This window comes from Piliocolobus tephrosceles, chromosome X, assembly GCF_002776525.5.
Source record: "Piliocolobus tephrosceles isolate RC106 chromosome X, ASM277652v3, whole genome shotgun sequence".
Taxonomy (NCBI): Eukaryota; Metazoa; Chordata; class Mammalia; order Primates; family Cercopithecidae; genus Piliocolobus; species Piliocolobus tephrosceles.
Genome location: NC_045455.1, coordinates 89,883,997 through 89,905,205, shown reverse-complemented (window position 1 = coordinate 89,905,205; position 21,209 = coordinate 89,883,997). Strand labels below are relative to the sequence as shown.

Genomic DNA, 21,209 nt, shown 5'->3' with positions numbered 1-21,209 from the left:
ATTCTATTTTTTATCCACCTGAGCTTTTATTTTTTATTATTAATATAACACACATGTTTAATATTACTTCTGTGATCACATTCTGTGTTAGTTTTCAGCTTCTGATGTTTCCTTGGCTTCTATCTTTTACTGGAATTCCTATCACCCTTTATTTCCCTAAGGACTTGTAAACATCTTTTACTCTCTTTTGGTATTGTGTACCTCTTGAGAGATGTAGCAAGCCTCCTTGATTTTTTTCTCTTTGTTACTTTTTCTGTGTGAATATACTGAAGAATTGATCCTATAAAATCTTAAAACTCATTAATTCCTATAGCAGGACATGTGTGGGTATTGATCTTTCTGTGTCTGTTGCTTGTTTTGTTTCCTGGGATGAAGGATCCCCTCTCTACTGGCTGATTAGAGTACTTCAGAGAATTTTCTTCTGTTATATCTTTGAACATTTTTTAAAAATCTGTTTTTCTCTTTTTTTTAAGTACATCTTTTTGGGAATTTTTTTGCTTATCTTCAAGGGCTTTTAACTCTATCCATTTCTCTTAAAAATCTTTATTAACCTATTGACCTTTACTGAGAATTGTTTTCTCAAGCTTCACTGTCTGTCTCTACATGCGGTTTCAGCAGTGTCAGTTCTTTTTTTTTTTTTTTTTTTTTTGAGGCAGTGTCGCTTTGTCACCCAGACTGGGGTGCAGTGGCACAATCTTGGCTCATTGCAACCTCCGCCTCCCAGGTTCAAGTGATTCTCCTGCCTCAGCCTTTGGAGGAGCTGGGATTATAGGCATGCACCACCACGCCTGGCTAATGTTTGTATTTTTAGTAGAGGTGGGGTTTCACCATGTTGGACCAGGTTGGTCTCAAACTCCTCACCTTAGATGATCCACCCTCCTTGGCCTCCCAAAGTGCTGGGATTACAGATATGAACCACCACGCCCTGCTAACAGTGTCAATTCTGGCTTTCATTTCTCTTTAGGGTGGCTTCAGTCTGTGACATTGACCTCTTCCTATTTGTGTCTTTGTTTTCTGTATTAGACATCTTATTGTAACTTTCATTTCTAAGAAAATTTACGTTTTTATTAGCTCTCTTAGTCTCACCAAGAATGTTTGAGATTTTCTTCTGCAGTGTGGCCTTGTTCCCCTGGAAAGATTATTTCATGTGCATTTGTCATATCCTCTTACTTTTTCTATAATATTTTTGGAAGATGTCTAGGGGCAAGGGGATTCCAAGTTGTCTTGGAGCACTTCCTGCTCTGGTCTCCTATCACTCTGCAATCATGAGTACCTCCCTTGCTGTTGTTTCTTTCCCTTAGAGGAGGCCTGTATTCCCTAGAGGAAATTTCTGTGTGTTACAGGTTTCTCTTGGATGATTCTGCATTTTTTGTTCTTTTCAGGTCACCTTGAAACTTGATCAGTGTCTGCCAAGTTGATTGTCATTTGTATTTTCTATGGTGCCCTGGTGTCCTCCCTGCTTGATTCCTGAAAGAAGGGAGGGAAAGAGCATATTGCCCTTCAGCTTTAATTCGCCTGCTGTGTTGAATCCATCCAGGATTCAACCTCTGCCACTGCTTGCCTTGATCTCTATATTTCATCCTCTAAATTCAAGTTAGTTTGGCTATTTCTTGGGTTGTTTCACCTATTTCTTTGAAACCTTTTTTTAGTTGGTTCTATCTAAAAAATTAATAAAATTTATTAGGTTCTGTGTGCTGTGGGCATTCTCCCTTGATTTGATCTAATCTGATCATATTTGTTTGCATCTATTGTATATCATTTGTAGTTTTAAGTAAAGCTACTCATAGTTTCATTGTGTATGTGTTTGCTTTTTTTTTTTTTTTTTTTGAGGCATGGTCTCACTCCATAGCCCAGGCTGGAGTGCAGTGGCACGATCAGAGCTCACTGCAGCTGCCCACCTTTTAGGCTCAAGGAATCCTCCTGCCTTAGCCTCCTGAGGAGCTGGGACTACAAAGGCATGCATCACCACACCCAGCTAACTTTATTTTTTGTGGAGATGGGGGTCTCACTATGTCGCACAGGCGGGTCATGAATTCCTAGGCTCAAGCAATTGTCTCACCTCGGCCTCTCAAAGTGCTGGGATTACAGGCATAAGCCACTATGCCCAGCTCTTTTCTATTTTTATTTGTGTTTGGTATTTTCAGTTGATAACAGGGAGGGCAGAGCAGTAGAAATATCACTACTACCTTCAACAGGACTACACATTAACTGGATTTTGTGATAAAATAAAATACTCACTAGATATCTTTTTGGTCAATCGTTTGAATAGGAGAACTCAGAATTATAGCACAGTCTTGGGAAAATTCACTTAAAACCCTTGAAACAATTTACTAATGTGTTTGAATCTGACGTGGATCCAGATTCTCATTGCACTAAAAGTGTGGTTGAAGTATTGATTGCCAAGACCTCCAGTGGTAGGGAGAGAGTGGGGTTGAAATTGTGGTTTTAGGGATGGCTAGTATTTGAATAAATGTTGTAGGAATTTTCCAAGCACAGAACACAGATGAATCTCTGGTTCTTAGTTCTTCGCCAGTATTTCCTCACTGAGAATAGCCAGACCTCTTGGAAGGGTAGTTGAAATTGAGTGACTAGGAGAGAGAGCATCAAATCCTACACAGAATGGTGATGACAGAGGATGGAGGGAATCGGGGTGTTGGTCAAAGCGTACAAAGTCTCAGACAAGAGGAATAAGTTGTATGGGGTTTTTTGAGATCTGTTCTGCAGTGTGGTGAATATGATTAATAGTGCATTGTACATTTCAAAGTTGCTAAATTTCAAATATTCTCACCCCCTCAAAGTAAGTATTTGAGGTGATAGATGAATTGGTTAGCTTGACTTAATTATTCTACCCTGTATTCGGAAAGTTTCATATCACTTTGTACCCCATAAATACGTGCAGTTATAAAGGGTCAATTTACAATAACACAAAACATTTTAAAGGAGAAAGAAATGAAGAGTGAATAGAAGTGTGGAAGGATTTTGGAAAGTCAGCAAGTTTATCTTGGATTGAAGAGGGGACCTTAGTAGTGTTTTGAACAGGGGAATGGCAAGGTGAAAGCTGTATTTAAGGAAAACTTTAGCACTTGAATTGACATTTAATTTGAGTCCCTGTTTGTGCTGAGTATCATACTGGATATAGTAGTGCACAGAGCAGCATGGGGAACACTTCCTGCTTCAAGATACTTAATCTGGTGGACACAAGAAACTGACTTTGAAAAATCTGCCTCAGTAAAATTTCAGTACCAGAGCTGACCTCGACTCTGGTTGCCGTGGTGTCTGTTCTGTGTTGCCAGTTAGGTTCTACCCCAGCAGCCGTCTCCGTCTGTGATGATATGGCACAGCTAATGCTCTGTGATTTGTATGGGACACTCTCAAGCCTGCCCTCAATCACTGGAATCACATCTCATATAAATGTAGCTGATTATTCAACAGCAACTTTTAAAAGTCCATATTTTCATGTTTGCTTCCTTCTAATTCAGGTTTCTGTCTCAGAAGAAACCTCCTGGTGGCTCGGCCCTCTTCCACCCCAGTCCTGCTGCCTCCGTGTACTCAGATTACATCTGGGTGATCTTTCCTTCTCTGACAGTGGTTTTTTTTTTTTTTATGTTTTTGAGATGAAATCTTGCTCTTGTTGCCCAGGCTGGAGTGCAGTGGCACGATCTTGGCTCACTGCAACCTCCACCTCCCAGGTTCAAGCGATTCTCCTGCCTCAGCACCACCAAGTAGCTGGGATTACAGGCACCTGCCACCACACCCCGCTAATTTTTGTATTTTCAGTAGAGGTGAGGTTTCACCATGTTGGCTAGGCTGGTCTCGAACTCCTGACCTCAGGTGATCCGCCCACCTTACTTCCCAGAGTGCTGGGATTACAGGCGTGAGCCACCGCACCTGGCCTCTGACAGTGTTTCATCCTTTGTCGTGCACACTAATTATATCCTGGCACTTGGCTCTGTATTTGTTTTTATATCAGTCTTGCCTAATCAGTTAGAATCATAGACTACTTGGAGGCATGAATAACAGTCCACATTTTATTTGTTTATTTATACATCTCTCATTACTTCAAAAAATGATTTGAGCATGTTTCTTTTATGTGATTCTGTTTTGACCTTGGTCAAGGTGGTAGACATCCGGTTAAGGAGGGTCAATAATTTATGAACTCAGAACACACAGAACAGAGGAGTTTTTGTTGTTGTTTTGAATTTATGATTTATATCTATTTGAAAGTCCTGCAAAGACACATCATATTTCTCAAATCCACTTTAGAGAAAAACAAGAATGTGAAGCTGAGACTCCGCCAGTCAATGAGAAAGTTTTGATACCAAACCTATTAAAAACAAACTATATTTTTCTGTGAACGTGTGCGTATTATCTCTTAAAATAGATGTATGCCTTAAATATAAATTTTCCTTACAATACGGATTTCTGTGATATCGGGAATCTGTGTTTTATAAAGGAACAACTGCTGCAGTCCTGTGGCTCATGATTCCTCAGCAGCTGTGTCCAGCTGGTGGTCCACATTCCCACTACTTCTTCGATGAATGGAAACATTTAGGTCAATATTGATATAAAACTTCATGAACTTTCTTCTCTTGCAGCTTTGGTTCGCCTTTGTTAATGGATTTTCTGGGCAGATTTTATTTGAACGTTGGTGCATCGGCCTGTACAATGTGGTAAGCATTCTTCCTCTCTATCTGATAGCATGCAGAACTGAGAACTTCAGTGACATTCCTTCACTGTTTATGTCTGGGAAGTGTATCTAAGTCAATCATCTGTATACTTAGCAGGCAGCACAAATACATCTTTAGGCCCTTTGTTGCTGTGAAACATCCTGCAGAAGCCCAAACTCTCCACACATGGTTTCAATCATAGCAGATCATTCTTGAATAACCCCATGAAATTATTAACCCATATATCTTGATAATAGACCCTTGTTACCCCCTCACTAAATGCCTGTGCAACACTTTCGTGTTTTTAGCTCAAGTACAAGTTTCTGAACTACATCTAAACTCATTCCACTTCCTTATTTTTGTTCTGAATTGTTAAACATAGATACGAATATACAGTGTGTGATCTGGTATCCCTTCTGGCCTTCCTGAAAGGGTATCTGTCCTTGTGGAAGAACATTTTCTTCTGCAATTAGAGCTAAAATAATGAATTCTGACTTCCAGCTACCGTGGAGGATGGTAATCAGCTCATCTGGTATTTTTTATGATTTTCAAGTTCCTTTTTTATTACTTTTTATAACTGTGATGAATTCAGAAGCTAGAAATAAATATAAACTGTAGCTAAAATGGCTCAGTAGCTGCTTAGCTTTCTTGCTTTTTGCTTCACTGGCAGGAAGAACTAAGGGGCTTGTAGCTGAGCACTCTAGGGACCCTAGAACGGCCCATTTTTTGAATTGTTCTCTCACTTGGGAATTTGCATTCCAAAGCAGCCATCATAGATAGATGGAAGTTACCAGGCATACAATAATAAAACCTATGGTACTATAAATATTTAGTGTGCATATCCATTGGTGGCTAGATATTTAAGTCTTCCATGCTTTCACCTGCCTTTATTGAATAACCTCAGTGCTGGGTGCTGGTGTAAAATGCTGAATGCAGTAGTTTGCCCTGGCCCTGTGTAGCTTGCAGGTTAAGAGGGTCAGATACGTGGATTCAGACACCTCCAAGGAGGACTGGGTCTGGATCTTGAGTTAAATATTGTGTTGGTGAGTCAGTAACTGTGTTAACTTGCTGCAAAGTGCACTCGCGTATTTCTTGCTGATACTGCTGCTCTAAAAGACAAAGATTAGGAGGGGTAAGAACAAGACAGAATTGATGTCCATTCCTCTCCTGTGCTAGAAAAGCTACTCTGACCACCTACCCGTGGATAGGGGCTGCAGGGCCTCCCCTTTGTGTACTAAGGGTAGACTACAGGTTGCTAACTCTGCACCTTCTGGAACTATTTTGAGTAGGTTAAAGCTGTTCTACCATTTGGGGGAAAAATGCAGAATGCTCCACGATTATTCAGGACTTGAAAGGGTCAGGTGTCCACGGAGTTGACACTTCACACAAACACATGCCACATCCCTATTTTAGAAACAAAATGCTGAGACCTAGGAGAGATTCTGTTGTAGAGCGAAGAACAATCGCCTGCTTATAGCATGAGTGGATTATAGCCCGATTTTCATGCTCAGGGCGTGAGGGCTGGATTCTTTTCTTAGCTGCATGCAGTGTTGCCCAATTCAAATTAATCCAACAGATTTTATTGAGTGCCTACTACACACAACATGCTGACAGACTAGAGGCAGTGTTGGTCAAAATAAGGCCCACAGACTATTTGCAGGAGAATAACTAGGGTTCATTTGAAAAACGCAGATTCCTGATCCCCACCTCAGATTAACAAAGAGTATCTCAGAGATATTGCAGTTTTTGCCTTTTTTTTTTTTTTTTTTTTTTGGAGACTGGGTCTTGGTCTGTCACCCAGGCTGGAGTGCAGTGGTGCCATCACTACTCACTGGATCCTTGACCTCTCTGGCTCAAGCAATCCTCCCACCTCAGCCTCCTTAATAGCTGGGACCACAGGCAAGTGCCACCATAGCCAGCTAATTTAAAAAAAAATGTGTGGAAACGGGGTCTCGCTATGTTGCCCAGATTGGTCTCAAATTCCAGGGCTCAAGCAATTCTCCCACCTCGGCCTCCCAAAGTGGTAGGATTATGGTCATGAGCCACAAACTTTTCTAGTTATTGTTATACATGACCTTAGAGTTGGGTTTATATTTTGTGCAGTTTTTCTGTCCCCAAAACTATAGAGAGAGTACACTATGATAGAAAAAAATATTTCAAGGTGAAAGGTCCTAGATTACCACAGATTCCACAGTGCAGGCATTGAAGTGGGCTGCTGGTGAGTGCTGGCAGTTGGGATGGAATGGTCAAGGATCTGCCAAGTAAACTCAAATGCACCACTGGGCTCTGGACTTCCTCACACTGGAGGGGCCCAACCTTTTGGGAACATGAAAATTTGCCCCCGTGATAATTGTGACATTTGTATAAAATAAATAGAAATTTAGAGAAAAGTTACAAAAAAGGTACAAAGAACTACTATTTACCCTTCACCCAGATTGAACAGTAATTAGCATTTCCCCTTACTGCATTCTCTTTCTCCATACTTGTCTGCATGCACACGTGCCTACACTCATGCACACACTTGTGAATGCATTTATTTCTGACCCAGTGGAGTATTACAAACATCATGTCTCTTTCCTGCTTAATACTTTAGTCAGTAGTAGCAAGATCTTCCTCTTACACAACAAAAGTAAAATGATGAAATCTGAAACATTTAACATGGATTTAATACTATTATCTAATTCATCTTAATCCGTATTCCAATTTGCCATTCTTGCTCCAATAATGCCCTATATAGCAATTTTTGCAGCCCAGGATCATTCTAGAGACCACCTGCAGGAGAACATTTGTGATGTGGAACCCATTTGCTAGTGATCCTCTTCCTCTGGGCTGGGTTCTCCCTGTCATATTGTTCAAGCAGTATTTCTCTCCTGCTTTTTCCTCTAAATGTACTGTTTCTTTGATTCCGCAAGTCAGCTGAAGTAGCAAGTCGTTGTTTCTCAAACTAATTTTCTTTCTTTTTTTTTTTTTTTTTGAGATGGAGTCTCGCTTTGTTGCCCAGGCTAGAGTATAGTGGCATGATCTCAGCTCACTGCAAGCTCCACCTCCTGGGGTCCACGCCATTCTCCTGCCTCAGCCTCCCGAGGAGCTGAGACCACAGGCACCCACCACCACGCCTGGCTAATTTTTTGTATTTTTAGTAGAGATGGAGTTTCACCGTGTTAGCCAGGATGGTCTCCATCTCCTGACCTCGTGATCCGCCCGTCTCAGCCTCCCAGAGTGCTGGGATTACAGGCATGAGCCACCGCGCCCGGCCTCTCAAACTAATTTTCATAACAAGTTAATAGCATTAAAACAGGCTTGAGGCCGGGCGCCTTGGCTCACACCTTTAATCCCAGCACTTTGGGAGGCCGAAGCAGGTGGATCACCTGAGGTCAGGATTTTGAGACCAGCCTGGCCAACATGGTGAAACCTCATGCCTACTAAAAGTACAAACGTTGACTGGGCTTGGTGATGTGAGCCTGTGAGCCCAGCTACTTGGGAGGCTGAGACAGGAGAATTGCTTGAACCTGGGAGGCGGAGGTTGCAGTGAACTGAGATCACACTACTGCACTCTACTCTAGCTTGGGCAACAGAGCAAGACTCTGTCTCAAAAACAACAACAACAACAACAACAACAACAAGAAACAGGCTTCTTCCTAAATAATGAATGAATGCTGTCCCAGAAGATTTTCATTGTATCCATAATCAACTTTCTTTATTATTTATTTATTTATTTATTTGAGGTGGAGTTTTGTTCTTGTTGCCCAGGCTGAAGTGCAGTGGTGCAATCTTGGCTCACTGCAACCTCCGCCTCCTGGGTTTAAGTGATTCTCCTGCCTCAGCCTCCCAAGTAGCCAGGGTTACAGGTGTGCATCACCACACCCAGCTAATTTTTTGTATTTTTAATAGAGACAGGGTTTCACTATGGCCAGGCTGGTCTTGAACTCCTGACCTCAGGTGATCCGCCCACCTCAGCCTCCCAGAGTATTGGGATTATAGATGTGAGCACCGTGCCCGGCTTATAGTCAAATTTCTATATCATTTTGTTTTGTGGGTAGAATGAGACTAAAAATGTCACCAGGAACCAATGCCACTAGGATCAAATGGATTTCAGCTAAATTTTATGTCTGTTATAATGCAGAGAACACTCTAGTATTATTTAACCTCTTGCAGAAGATGAATCCTGTTGTCAAGCCAGCGTCATTTGAGGAAGAAGTCTCACTTAGAAATACACAAATTCTAAATAAAATATTGGCAAATGGAGTTCAGTAATATGTTAAAAGAAAAAGTATGTGACAAAGTAAGAGTTATTTTAGGAATACAGGAGGCTTGAAATTAAACATCTTTCTAAATATCACTATATCAATAAAATAAGAAAAACATGATCCCATCAGCAGATGCTACAAAAATGTTTGAAGCAATTCAGCTGCCATTCCCAAAATAAGAACTCTAAATAAAATAGGAATAGAAAAAAGCCACTTAACCAGAATTCATACCATTTACAAAACCCAGTAGCATGCTGCCCAAAATGGTAAAATTCTGAAATGATTTCATTTAAAATAAGAAGTTAATCAAGATGCCTGCCATCACTATATAATTCGTTGTTTTCATATTTTTGGCAACTGCAAAGAAGATTGCAAATATTGGGAAAACAGTGAACAATCTCTGTACTTATACAAATATGCTCACAGAAATATAGTAATGTAAATATGTTCATATATGATTGTTTTTCTAGAAAACAAAGAAAACCAGTAGAGAAATAGTAGAATTATAAGAGAATTTGATAAAGTGACCAGATACATGATAAATATATTTTAAAAATCAATAGCCCTTTTCTAGCCTAGCAATAAATAGCTTTTTTTTTTTTTTTTTTTTTTTTTGCTCTAGCAATGGACACCTACAAATGCAAAGGAAGTAAGAATTCTTTCAATAAAGCAATTACAATTGTATATTGCATAGGAAAAATGTTTACAGTACCTACATTTTTAAAAGTCTTATTGAACAAATGGAAAAGCATACTCTTTTCTTGTATGGGAAGACTTACTATCATGAAAGATTCAACTCTTCTAAAATTAATATAGATATATGTGATTCCACATAGAATCAATCTCAACAGGTGAATGTTTTGGGAGGAAAGGGGGAAGTTGCCTATAGTTATATTAAAGTATTAATGGAATTTACACATATCTGAGAATAAATATGTGACGCACGCCCAAAAAAAGATCATAAAAGTAGACTTATTTTTACTAAATATCAGACTATACTATGAAGCCACCATAACCAAATCACTGTTATTGACAAATAGGTTGGAGATTCTAGAACTACATTCCCATTCTAGGGTCTACATGTGTAATACATGAGAATTTGATTAGTCTTAAAGATGATCTTTCAATGTATTGAGGAAAGTTTGGCCTCATTAATTATGTTGTCACAACTGGCTCTTTATTTGGGGGAAAAAAAATGGACTCCTATATAGAAAAATTAATTCCAGATATATTAAAGACTTTTAAATGTGGAAAATAAAATAGTAAAATTCTACAAGACACTCCTGAAAACATGTAATTTTCATGGAGGAGAAACTTCTGTAGCCACAATTGGACACACAGAAGCATTTCTTGGCCATTTAAATATTAAAAGCTTTTACATGGCAAAAGAACCCATTTTAAAAACCAATAGACAAAGAGTGCATTTGCATGAAATTTCATAACATAAAGACAGAGTTGATATCTGTTCTACTCAAAGAACTCTTTAAAAAGAGGGTAAGCCATGGATACAAAGTAGACAAAAGACATGAGTTAGACATTCCACAGAACTGCAAATGCAGATAGCCAACAAATGTGTGAAAACATGCTCAAACTCACTGGTAGTTGGAGAAATGCAGTTTTTAAAGTAAGAAGTAACATCTTTAATTTTTAAGACTGGAGAACATCAAAAGACCAACGTAACAACCTTTGCTGATAGGGAAATAGGGAAAAATCTGTGATTGTCTTCTGCAATGGGAGAGGAAAATGCTTTCAAAATCCTTTGAAAGGCAGAATCTAGTAAAATTAAAAATGCATGTATCCTTTTAGATACCCTTTTAGATGGGTAGAAGGAGAAGCTCAAGTTTAAAACAAAGAAAAAGACTGCCACGTAAACAGCAGGCATGACATCACACGTACACATGGATGCCGAGCAGTGCAGGTGAGGGTATATACTAAGAAAGTGTGCATGGCTCCTGGCTTCTGGTAGAAGCTCCGTCCAGCTATAAAACAGACAACTTTTGTTGTTGTGAGGGAAGTGAGTGCAACAAGTCTCCTGTGGATTTCTCCTTGAAGTCTTTGTAGCACATTGAAATCCCAGGGCTGCTTTCCATTCTGCTGTGGGCTGAAGGAAGCGCGTGAGAGTTTTACTGGCTCTACTCACCACACATCCGATTGCCTGCTCCCAATAGACTTGGGAACAGCTTCCTCTGGCCACACACTCCATCTCCAAATAGCTAGTGTGAGTTCAGAATTCTCTTACAGATGCACGTCCAATTCCCACAGGCCTGAGAGCTTGCTGGGCTTGTGGGTGGGGATTTGAGGGATGCTCAGCAGCAAGTGACCCAGGCTCTGTGAACCATTCCCAGAACCAACCAGGAGAAGGACCCTGAGGGCCAACATGTCCTGAGTTAAAATGACATGTTTCTTCCAAGCACCTTCTTCAGCTCCTGCTTTATCTTTCTAATACACAAGTGTGAGTACAGGTGAAAGTCAAAGGTCTTGCAAGGCACCGTCTGCCCAAGAACTCATTGTCACTGGAGACTGTTTGATCTGGTCTGCTTCCTATCCTTATCTTACACCGTACCCCTCAGCCAGCCACCATCCCGTGTATCTTAGAAGGTTCCTCGTCCAAAGACAAAATTACAACAATTTAAAGATCGAATTGGCTTTTATTAGCCGTTCTGGAATTGGGTAGCATCTCATTCCATGAAGCAGAATGAGTGCTCTGATGAGCTGAGCAGAGGCGGCCAGCTTTACAGGCAGAAAGCGGCTAAGGAAACAGAAGCAGAGCAAAAAGCGATGGGTTGTTTCAAAGTGACTTTCTTGACAGAGTTGAAACAGAGGGGACTTCCGTATCATGCTGCCTCAGGCAAACTGGGTCCTTTCTGGTGCCCGGGTAAACTGGTTGCTGTGAATCTCCTGTGTGTTTTGTTTGTTGGTTTGTTTGGTTTTGGAAAACTGGCCTGTTTCAAAGTTTAGTTTGATGACACGGCTCTTAGCACAAGTAACTCCATTCTGGTTTGGTCAGGTCTGCTGGGGCTGAGTGCAGGAACTCAGTCCAAACAGTGGCCTTCTACAAACTTTGTTCAGCACCTCCAAACAGGCATGGTGATGTCTCAGCTTTGTAAGGGGTGCATCTCTCATGGGACTGCTTCCTCACCCACATCCCTATCGTCTTGCCAAATCCTGTTGGTCCAGTACCTTGCAGGTCAGATACTCTTTGGTGCAAGAATCCTTTGGTGACTCTCCCTTCTCCTTCTGCGTCCTCCCTCAACAGGTATTAATAGTTTTGCAGAGCCCTGCGTTTTGTGTGTTTATCTCTATGCCTGTTGCCCCACTCCCCTCCCCCACCTTTGCAGTAGATGGCGTTCCTGGAGGTCAGGGACCCGATTCCTTTCCTTCTTTCTTCTGTTTTTAAATCTCTCCATGCCTGGTGCTTATCACAGTATCTAGCCCATAATTCATTTATAGTAAACGTCTGCTAAATGAATAAATGGATGAAGTACATTACGCTTCCTGAACTTTCAGTATAACGTCAAGATGGAAAGTTGTAAATTTTACCTCTGCTATCGTGAACAGAAAACAAAGCAGCACTTCACAGAGCTAACTGTGGCATGATTCCACATCAGCCCTCATTTGACAAAGGAAGGTAGTTGCTAATTTAACAAGAAGTCTTGGCTAATCGGATAATGTATGATGTTTTTAGTGTTCAGTGTATTCATTTGATAGTGATTAATGTAAAAATGGTCCTTCATTTATTTCCTTTGTTTGGAGGGTGTCTGGGGATCTGTGAATCATGAAGTCTCAGGTTTGGACTTGACTGGAAATGAAGTCATCATTTGGTAGAAGGGAACACTGAAGCCGTGTGGGTCGGAAGGACTGCTTTTAATGGCTCATTGTTCTCCCTGCAGATTTTCACCGCCTTGCCGCCCTTCACTCTGGGAATCTTTGAGAGGTCTTGCACTCAGGAGAGCATGCTCAGGTTTCCCCAGCTCTACAAAATCACCCAGAACGGCGAAGGCTTCAACACAAAGGTAAACAGGGTGTGATCTCAGAATTGTCACCTCAGAAAGGCATGGCTGTTTGATTCTAGTCGTCTGCCTATGAGATATTTGAAGCTTGAGAAAGAACATTTGAGAAGTGCTAAGAACATGATCCGCTCGCCCTACCACCACCACCACCACACACACACACACACACACACACACACACACACACACACACACAAGCCTGGTGAATTCAAGACGCCTTCTCAGGCGACGGGTCCGTGCTGTGTGGGCTGCAACCTCCGGTCCCAGCGTGTTGACTCCTTCCCGCTTCTCCCCGTCAGCCCCTGACGTCAGTGTGGGCAGCAGCTCCCACAGCCCAGGTTCAGGATCCGCTGTCAGAGACCCCCCTTGTGCGGTCCTGCAGCCCTATGTGGAGGCCCGATGGCAGCTTACCTAACTGTTGCTGGGTTTGTCATTTGAAATAAAATGTGTCTTTAGCTGGTGCATAAAATTGTCTAGATATGAACTCAGGGATCCCATAAGTTGCAGGGGTTTTGTTTGGTTTTGTTTTTCTGGACCAGAGAATCAGAAAGGAGCCCAAAAAAAAGGTGTAGGTGATCCTGACAAACCCAGCCCAAAGCTGGGTGGGGTGTTAAAGGGGTCGGCAGTCTCAGACAGCAGAGGGGTCTGTCACACAGATGCCATTTGCAGCTGAAAGTGGCAGAGTGCTCGGGTGACCCCATCCAAAGAAAAGAGAGATGTGTGCCTGGGCGCAGAGGGGCGAGATGTGAGTATGGCTGCATGGCCTTGTTTCTGCCTCAGGTCTTCGTTCAGGGGGGATTCAGAAGTTCAGACAGAGGTCCGTTGCACAGTTCACCTCCAGTACTGTGTGCTGGTGACGGTTACGATTTGCGTGCGTGGTTCCTGGGCCGTCAGTGAGAAGGACATAGGGAGTCACCTCTCCAGGCCTCAAGGAGCGAACGGTCTCCCAGGGCCTCTCTTCTGAGCCAGATGTTCCTGACATCCCTGCAGCCGCCTTTTTCTGGGGGAGGCTCACTAGTTACATCCAAGGCAGGGAGGAAACAGAAGGGCTCCTTATTGGTTCTGCCATCTCCCATATCCAAAGAGACCTGAGGGACTCCTTTTACCAATCCTTGTTGACTGTGATTCCATTAATGGGAAAATATGACCCATTTTCACTGCATTATTTACATAAATCCATTTTCTACAGAATTTGAATGCAAAGGCCATTTGAGGTGGGAAGTAAGTAGGAGCTGAGGATGCACGGAAACATCTGCAGGCACTTTGAAGAATGTTTTTTTTTGTTTGTTTGTTTGTTTTTGGATAGGTCAGAGATGGTGCAAAATGAACATTTAAAGCAGGGGGAAATTCCATTGTCTTATAATAAAATTTTTCACTATTTTCTGTCGTCTCACCACTACTTAGGCTCAAACTATATGATAATTCCCAGGGACAACTGGTAGATGTTTAAATAAATTTAATCTGGCTTTAATAGTTAATAATTCTGTCATCACAGTGGTTAAAACAATGATTGTGATATATTAGTGAAACTAAAGTTTAGAATAAACTAAACCTTGTGTCTTTTTTCTGACCTTTAAATATTAAAATAAAGGGAACTTTCAAATATGCGTATTATCTAAAATCCCAAAAATAATAGAAAAAGTTGAATGAGAGGGATTTGAAGTAGTAAAACAAAACAGTGAGAATGCCATGCAAAAATTTACAAGTGCAATGTTTTCAGTGCTTTTAAGACATCCCATCCGCCCCGATACAGTTTAATTGTTAAGAAGAGACACAGTTTTAGTCTCTTCTTAACAATTTTGACCTACTGTCCTTTCTCTGGATGTTTGTAAAGTGTTCTTGTCTCTGACAATGCTAAAGAAAACTGATCAGAATGAATTTTTCACATGTGGATAGATTGTGTTGGTCTGCATACATGTGAGTAGATATTTAGGTCTTTGTAACTAAAGTAATATGATCTGGAGATAATCCAGTCATTTTATGTAAAAATTAAATAGTTGATTTGGGTGAGGGTTTTGTTTTGTTTTGTTTTTCAAAGTCAAGAATAATATGCTACTGCTGGAACCATGCAGCGCACGGTCAGGATCCTTCACAATGTGGCGTTTGTTGCGAGTTTCACAGAGGTCAAGCATTTTGGGGCAGCTCCTGACTCCCTTGGTTTGTTTTTCCTTAGGTTTTCTGGGGTCACTGCATCAACGCCTTGGTCCACTCCCTCATCCTCTTCTGGTTTCCCATGAAAGCTCTGGAGCATGGTAAGGGCTGTGTGATTTCACCTGTCAGCAAGGAGCTTTGCAGCCGCTCTGCTGCCTGTGTGTTCACAATGTTTTTTTCCAGTTCTGCAGAACGAGAGGTCACAGGAACACATTTTAGAGTGAAAACATACCTAAAGCGTAATGAGAGCTCGTCTCAGGTTTATAGCTGGTAGGTTTCATCAGTTCTGGCTTACGAGAACCCATTTTCTTTCCAGTTGACTGGAGAGTTTGGGTACTAGGAATTCTCAACTCAGTTTGTAAACACTATTTGAGTCAGAGATCTTCAAGGAAAGCCCTGTACTATAATGAAATGTTGATGCTTTTTGTCCGTGCTTTGAAATTCTCTGTTAATTACTTGGACTTTTATTTCCGAGCCTCCCCTACCCATATGCAGAATAACTCAGATCTTATAGGAGTTGGATCTTATTCCTAGCTTTCTAACAGTGTCCTGTCCTTGATGTATGCCTTTTGAAATTAGGGTTTGAGAACTAATTCTTCAGATTGGTGTTTGTCTTTACAGCGAGAAGAGGATATCTGAGAACTGTGGCAGACTCGTGTTTTTTCACACTTCTTAATACATCCAGAACGTGGCCTCCTAAAGAGACATATTTTTATTCTCAGAAAATAAAAAAGTATCATGAGAATGCTTCTCTTTCATCCCTCTCAAATAGTAATAATCCCCCTGGGAAAAATTACTCCAAATGTTGACTAGACAAGGCCCTTTATTGTTCAAAGAACCAAAGAATATACGGTTTCCAAGCGTCTTTGTTTCTGTGTCAGTGAGTTTTAGGCTTCCAACAGAAATGATTCATCCTCACTGATATTCGTTAACCTATTAAATACTGACAGAGAAAATGCGTGCACTGCCATTTTCTTATGCCACGTGACATATTCTTCCAATTTCATCAGAACTCCTTTTCCTTTGAGGGTTCCTAAGTCTTTAAATCAGAGAATACAATTTTATGCTTTCTAGCCCCACCCCAGAAAAGAGCATTCTAGTGAAATCGTTGTCTTTTATCGTGAAACCCTTCTTGTGATTCATCTTTACTCAGTGGATTTAATTTATTTTAAAATGGTTTTGTAAATAAGAGTGCGTAAGTAGAAGAGTTGGGGATGTGATTTTGTGTCAGAGGTTGTGATATTTTGGTGACAGACTCAGCCATCATTGTAGCTGGAAGAATTAGTGATGGGAAGTGGGATGTCTGATGAGCATAAGAGAAATTTCAGCAATCATCCTCCATACGTGAGCCCAGGCTTTAGTACTTAAAAAGAGTCTGCAAATAGCATGAACTAGCCGCAAGTACTCTCTGAAGACCCCTTACCACTTCTTCTCTAGACATACTACTGTGGCCCTCACTCAGAAGTGCTTGCCTTTTGACTCTCAGAAGCTTTACAAGATGGTCATTTACTTACCTGCTTCAAAGGAACTAATGTGGCCGTTCTGCAGTGGAGACGATGGTTTTCTAATCCTGGAATTACGATCACATACTTTCAGTTGGTGCCTTGTAGTTTATGGTGAAATTGCTGTAGTTTACCCAGATACCATTATGTGAGTCCATTCATTCACCTAACATGGTCTGTGTTTAGAAGTGGTAGACTCCCAGCAGTTGCTAACTTACCTAAGAGACAGCACCAAGTGAATTTTAAATTAGTTCTGCTATCCTTATCTAATTTCTCCAAATTGGGCAAATTACGTGGCAGCCAGCCAATAGGATGCTTCTTCCCTCTTTTTATTATCACCGTCATCATCAATGTCTTTATTTCATTGGATTTATTGAACCTTCAGCGTAGGGGTTTTCTTTGAGTTGTGTTGCAAACAATAATCTATTGAGCGAAACTGTGTAAAGTGAAGTAAATTGCAAATATTAAGTGTATCAGAACAGAGGGACATTGGTGTTCTTGGTCATTAGTTGACTTCCTTTAACAAATTGAATATTTTAGAATTAATTTCTAAATTCTCACTATTAGTACGGAGAAAAAAATCATTATATTATTGCTCATTAACCTTATTCCTGTCATGTTCAAGACACTGGTAGATTCTAAGGGTGACAGTAGATATATCAATGTCAGTCTCACCTTCCAAGAGTTTGTAGTTTGGAAAGGGAGATTAGATTTTGTCTTGGTCCATTTTGTGCTGCTGTAAGAGTACCAGAGACTGGGTAATTTATAGTGAACAGAAATATATTTGGCTCCTGGTTCTGGAGGCTGGGAAGTCCCAGGTCAGGGAGCTGGCTTCTTGTTACTGCGTACTTGATGTGCCATCCCATGGTGGAAGGATATGGTATAGAGAGAGGGGGAAGGAACCCATGCCAGTGACACCAGCATTAATGCATTCATGAGGGTGGTGCCCCCATGACCCAAACACCTCCTGTCAGGCCACAGCTCCCAGCACCTCTGCATTGGGGATCAAACTTTCAACACATGAGCTTTGCAGGCTGCATTCCAACCAGAGCAGATTTGCAAATGAATAACTCTAGTACAAGGTAGAAAATAGCTGTTTCAAGTAAACCATAGATAAAATGCTATTAGATATCAGAGGACTGAGAGATGCCTTTCATTTGGAGTTATTAATAGCTTCCTAGAGGAGGTAATATTTAAGTTTAGCCATGAAATCCAACAGAAGGAAGAATCAAGCAAAGTGGGGAAATCAGGACAGGTGTGGAAAACTGAGCAGCTGAAGGGTGGAAGATGGGGAAGTTTAGGAAGGCAGATAAAAGCTGAATTACAGAGGGCTTTGAGTATGAGGTTAAGAAACTGGGACGTGGCCAGGCGTAGTGTCTCACGCCTGTAATCCCAAAACTTTGGGAGGCTCAGGTGGGTGGATCACCTGACGTCAGTTCAAGACCAGCCTGGCCATCGTGGTAAAACCCTGTCTCTACTAAAAATACTAAAATTAGCTGGGTGTGGTGGCAGGCACCTATAATCCCAGCTACGTTCGGGAGACTGAAACAGCAGAATCACTTGAACATGGAAGGTAGAGGTTGCAGTGAGCCAAGGTCATGCCACTGTACTGCAGCCTGGGCAAAAAAGCAAAACTCTGTCAAAAAAGAAAAAAGAAAAAAGAAAAGAATGAGAAAGAAAGAAAAAGAAGAAAGGGAGGGAAGGAAGGAGAGAGAGAAAGAAAAGAAGAAGAGAAAGAAGAAGGAGGAGGAGGAGGGAGGGAAGAGGGGAAAGAAAGGAAGGAAGGAAAAGAAAGAAAGAAAAAGGGAGGGAGGGAAGGAAAGAGAAAGAAAAGAGGAAGAGGAAGAAGCAGGAGGAGGAGGAGGGAGGAAAGATGGGAAAGAAGGAAAGGAAGGAAGGAAGAAAAGGAAGTTAGGAAGGAAAAGAAGGAAGGAAGGAGAGAAAAAAAGAAGGAAAGAAACTGGGACTTAACTGTTTAGACATAGAAGGGTCAGTATAGAATTTAGATCTAGACCTTTATGATCGGGGCAATTTGGGAAAATAAACCTGTCATGTCTTGTAAGGTGAGCGGTAGAAAGAAAACTACTGGCAGAGATTCCAGGGGACAGCTTAGGGAGGGTTAAACCCAGGAATGGGATTGTGTTTGGAGAAGATGTTTTGAAAGGAGCTTCTTTGTTTGCTGAGATTATAGCATATCTGTGAGGTAAGAGGCTCTCTCAGGGCGCAGTGAATGTAGATACCAGCAAACCAGGCACTACCTGTCCTGCCCTCTGAAGGCTTACCTGAGGTCAGAGTTGTTGGGCAGGAATTTCGTACATGTTGCTTAATTACGGTGCACTGAGTCCTAGGATCTGTGAGTGGAGCTTGTATAATAAAGAGACACAACCTAGTCTAATGAGTCCAGGTGCGTCTTCTTCCAGGAAGTGATATTGAAGTTCTTGAAAGAGGAGTAGGGGGTGGTCACGTGGGACAAGGGAGATGTGGGACAAGGGCCTGGTTGGGAGAAGGAACATTCCTGGCCAGAACCACGCAGGTGCATAGGACCTTAGCTGCTGAGGCCATGGGAAATATTTTAGTGGGACTGGGGGTGCCTGGACTCTGGACTCTTCTTTATCCACCTCTGGTGAGAGGCTCGGGACACTGGGCATTGCTGCCCTGGACTGGAAAAACCAGTAACCTCCTGCTGTGCGTGACTGCTCATATACCCCCCTGCCCCCCAGTTGATATGTGAAAACCTCAAACTGTAAGGTGATGGTATATAACATAGGGCCTCTGGGAGGTGATTAGGTCCTGAGGGCGGATCTCTCAGAAATGGGATTAGTGTACCTATAAAAGGGACCCAAGAGAGCTCATTTGCCCCTTCCACTATGTGGGAATGTAGCTAGAAGACATCACCTTTGAGGAATGGGCCCTCACCTGACACCACAACTGCCACCTCCTTGATCTTGGACTTCGCAGGCTCCAGAACTATAAGAAATGAATTTCCAGGGGTTATAAGCCATGCAGTTTAGAGTATTTTGTTATAGTCGGCCGAAAGGACTAAGACACTCCCTCTCCTCCTTTCCCTATCCTTCTGGAACTATCAATCAAAACACATCTCTACACATTTCTAGCTTCCCCCGTGTAGTGGACAACCACCGCTAGTCAAGAAAACTACAGCATAGAGAGGAGGTAGGGGCTGGAAAAGGGGGCAAATAACTGAGGGAGGATCTGATCACTAACAGCTGTTTGGGGAGGGGGGACTTTTTCTCAGGGCAGGGTTGGAGGTAGGAGAGTTATGTTATGAGTAATGTAAGGAAGATGAAGACTGCTCTGTAAAGAAACATGTAGGATCTGGCAAGAGTATGCCAGGACCATGCAGTTGCACAGGACCTGAGCTGCAGAGGCCGTGGGAAGTATTTTTAGTGGGACTGGGGGTAGCAGGGATTTTTTTGGTGGGGATGGGAGTGGCAGGGGTAAAGACTGTAAGCACCAGAGGACCGGGATATGCCAGCTGACTGGAGGACTTGTTTATGTGTGCTGATTTGCTGTCCTGAGTACAAGTGAATTCTTGTTAAACTTGTTTTTTTTTGAGATGGAGTCCCATTCTGTTTCCAAGGCTGAAGTACAGGGGCGCGATCTTGGCTCATGCGATCTCTGCCTCCCAGGTTCAAGCAATTCTCCTGCCTCAGCCTCCTGAGTACCTGGGATTACAGGCTCGTGCCACCACGCCCGGCTAATTTTTGTATTTTTAGTAGAGATGGGGTTTCACCCTGTTGGCTAGGCTGTCTTGAACTCCTGACCTTGTGATCGGCCCACCTTGGCTTCCCAAAGTGCTGGGATTACAGGCCTGAGCCACTGCGCCTGGCCTTATTACACTCTTAATTGTCATTTAGGAGAATGTATATCCTCCCCACCCCCAAAGAGGCATAGGAACATGGTACCAGTTTGAGACAAACTAGGGCACTGTCAAAGCGGGGGGCCCTTGGTCTAACAGAGGGGCGCCTTCTGGCCTCTCCCCCTCCCCCAAGAGCTGCCGGAAGCCGTCCCTCAGATGCCCACCCACATCCAGAGACCCAGAGGAGTTTTGTTTGACTGGGGCTGAAGTCCCTGAAGTAGTTTCATTTCCCCCTTGATACGGTATGGATGATGTCACAAAGACAGGAGATTTTACTAGAAAATTCTGCCTCCACCATCTGTGGAGAGAACCTCAGGTATGTATCAGCGGTGTTCACTTTGGGCAAGGCAACAGAAACACACTTCTTGTTGGGAAGAAACATTTTCGAGAAGGTATATTGTTCATCTAGAATGCTTCCAAGAATTTTGCTTTGCTTATTTTCATGTGGTTTTGGAGAGACTTTTAAAGCACTCCCTTGCTGATGGAGTTTGTGATGATTCATTTCAAATTTCAAAATAAATTTTTCCACTGAAGCTATTCAGTAAATCAGATTTCTTCCAACCATCACAGCCGTACACTTACTGCCATGGTCTGCCTGCAGCTCCTTGCCTTTGATCTGGAAAGCGATGGTAGGTTAGACCTAAGATGTCACCTTCACAGGGACCCAAGTCCATCCGGAGCCCTGGTGTCAACCCACACCCGGGTTTCCTGTTGGTGCGTCCCGTCGGCAGAGTTGAGCAACCCTCCTTGAAGTG

The 21,209-nt window shown here is 42.2% G+C and overlaps 1 protein-coding gene across 2 annotated transcripts in view; it reads left to right on the top strand.

Annotated features, from left to right (window-relative positions):
- Positions 1 to 21,209, top strand: part of ATP8A2 (ATPase phospholipid transporting 8A2) — a 678,655-nt gene that overhangs the window by 481,355 nt on the left and 176,091 nt on the right. Inside the window, exons 28-30 of one of the 2 annotated variants that reach the window (XM_023190282.3) lie at positions 4,596 to 4,670; positions 12,805 to 12,927; positions 15,098 to 15,176. In XM_023190282.3, the coding sequence (XP_023046050.2) occupies positions 4,596 to 4,670; positions 12,805 to 12,927; positions 15,098 to 15,176 (277 nt within the window). The remainder of the gene's footprint in view (positions 1 to 4,595; positions 4,671 to 12,804; positions 12,928 to 15,097; positions 15,177 to 21,209) is intronic. The other variant, XM_023190283.2, reaches the window with a different exon arrangement.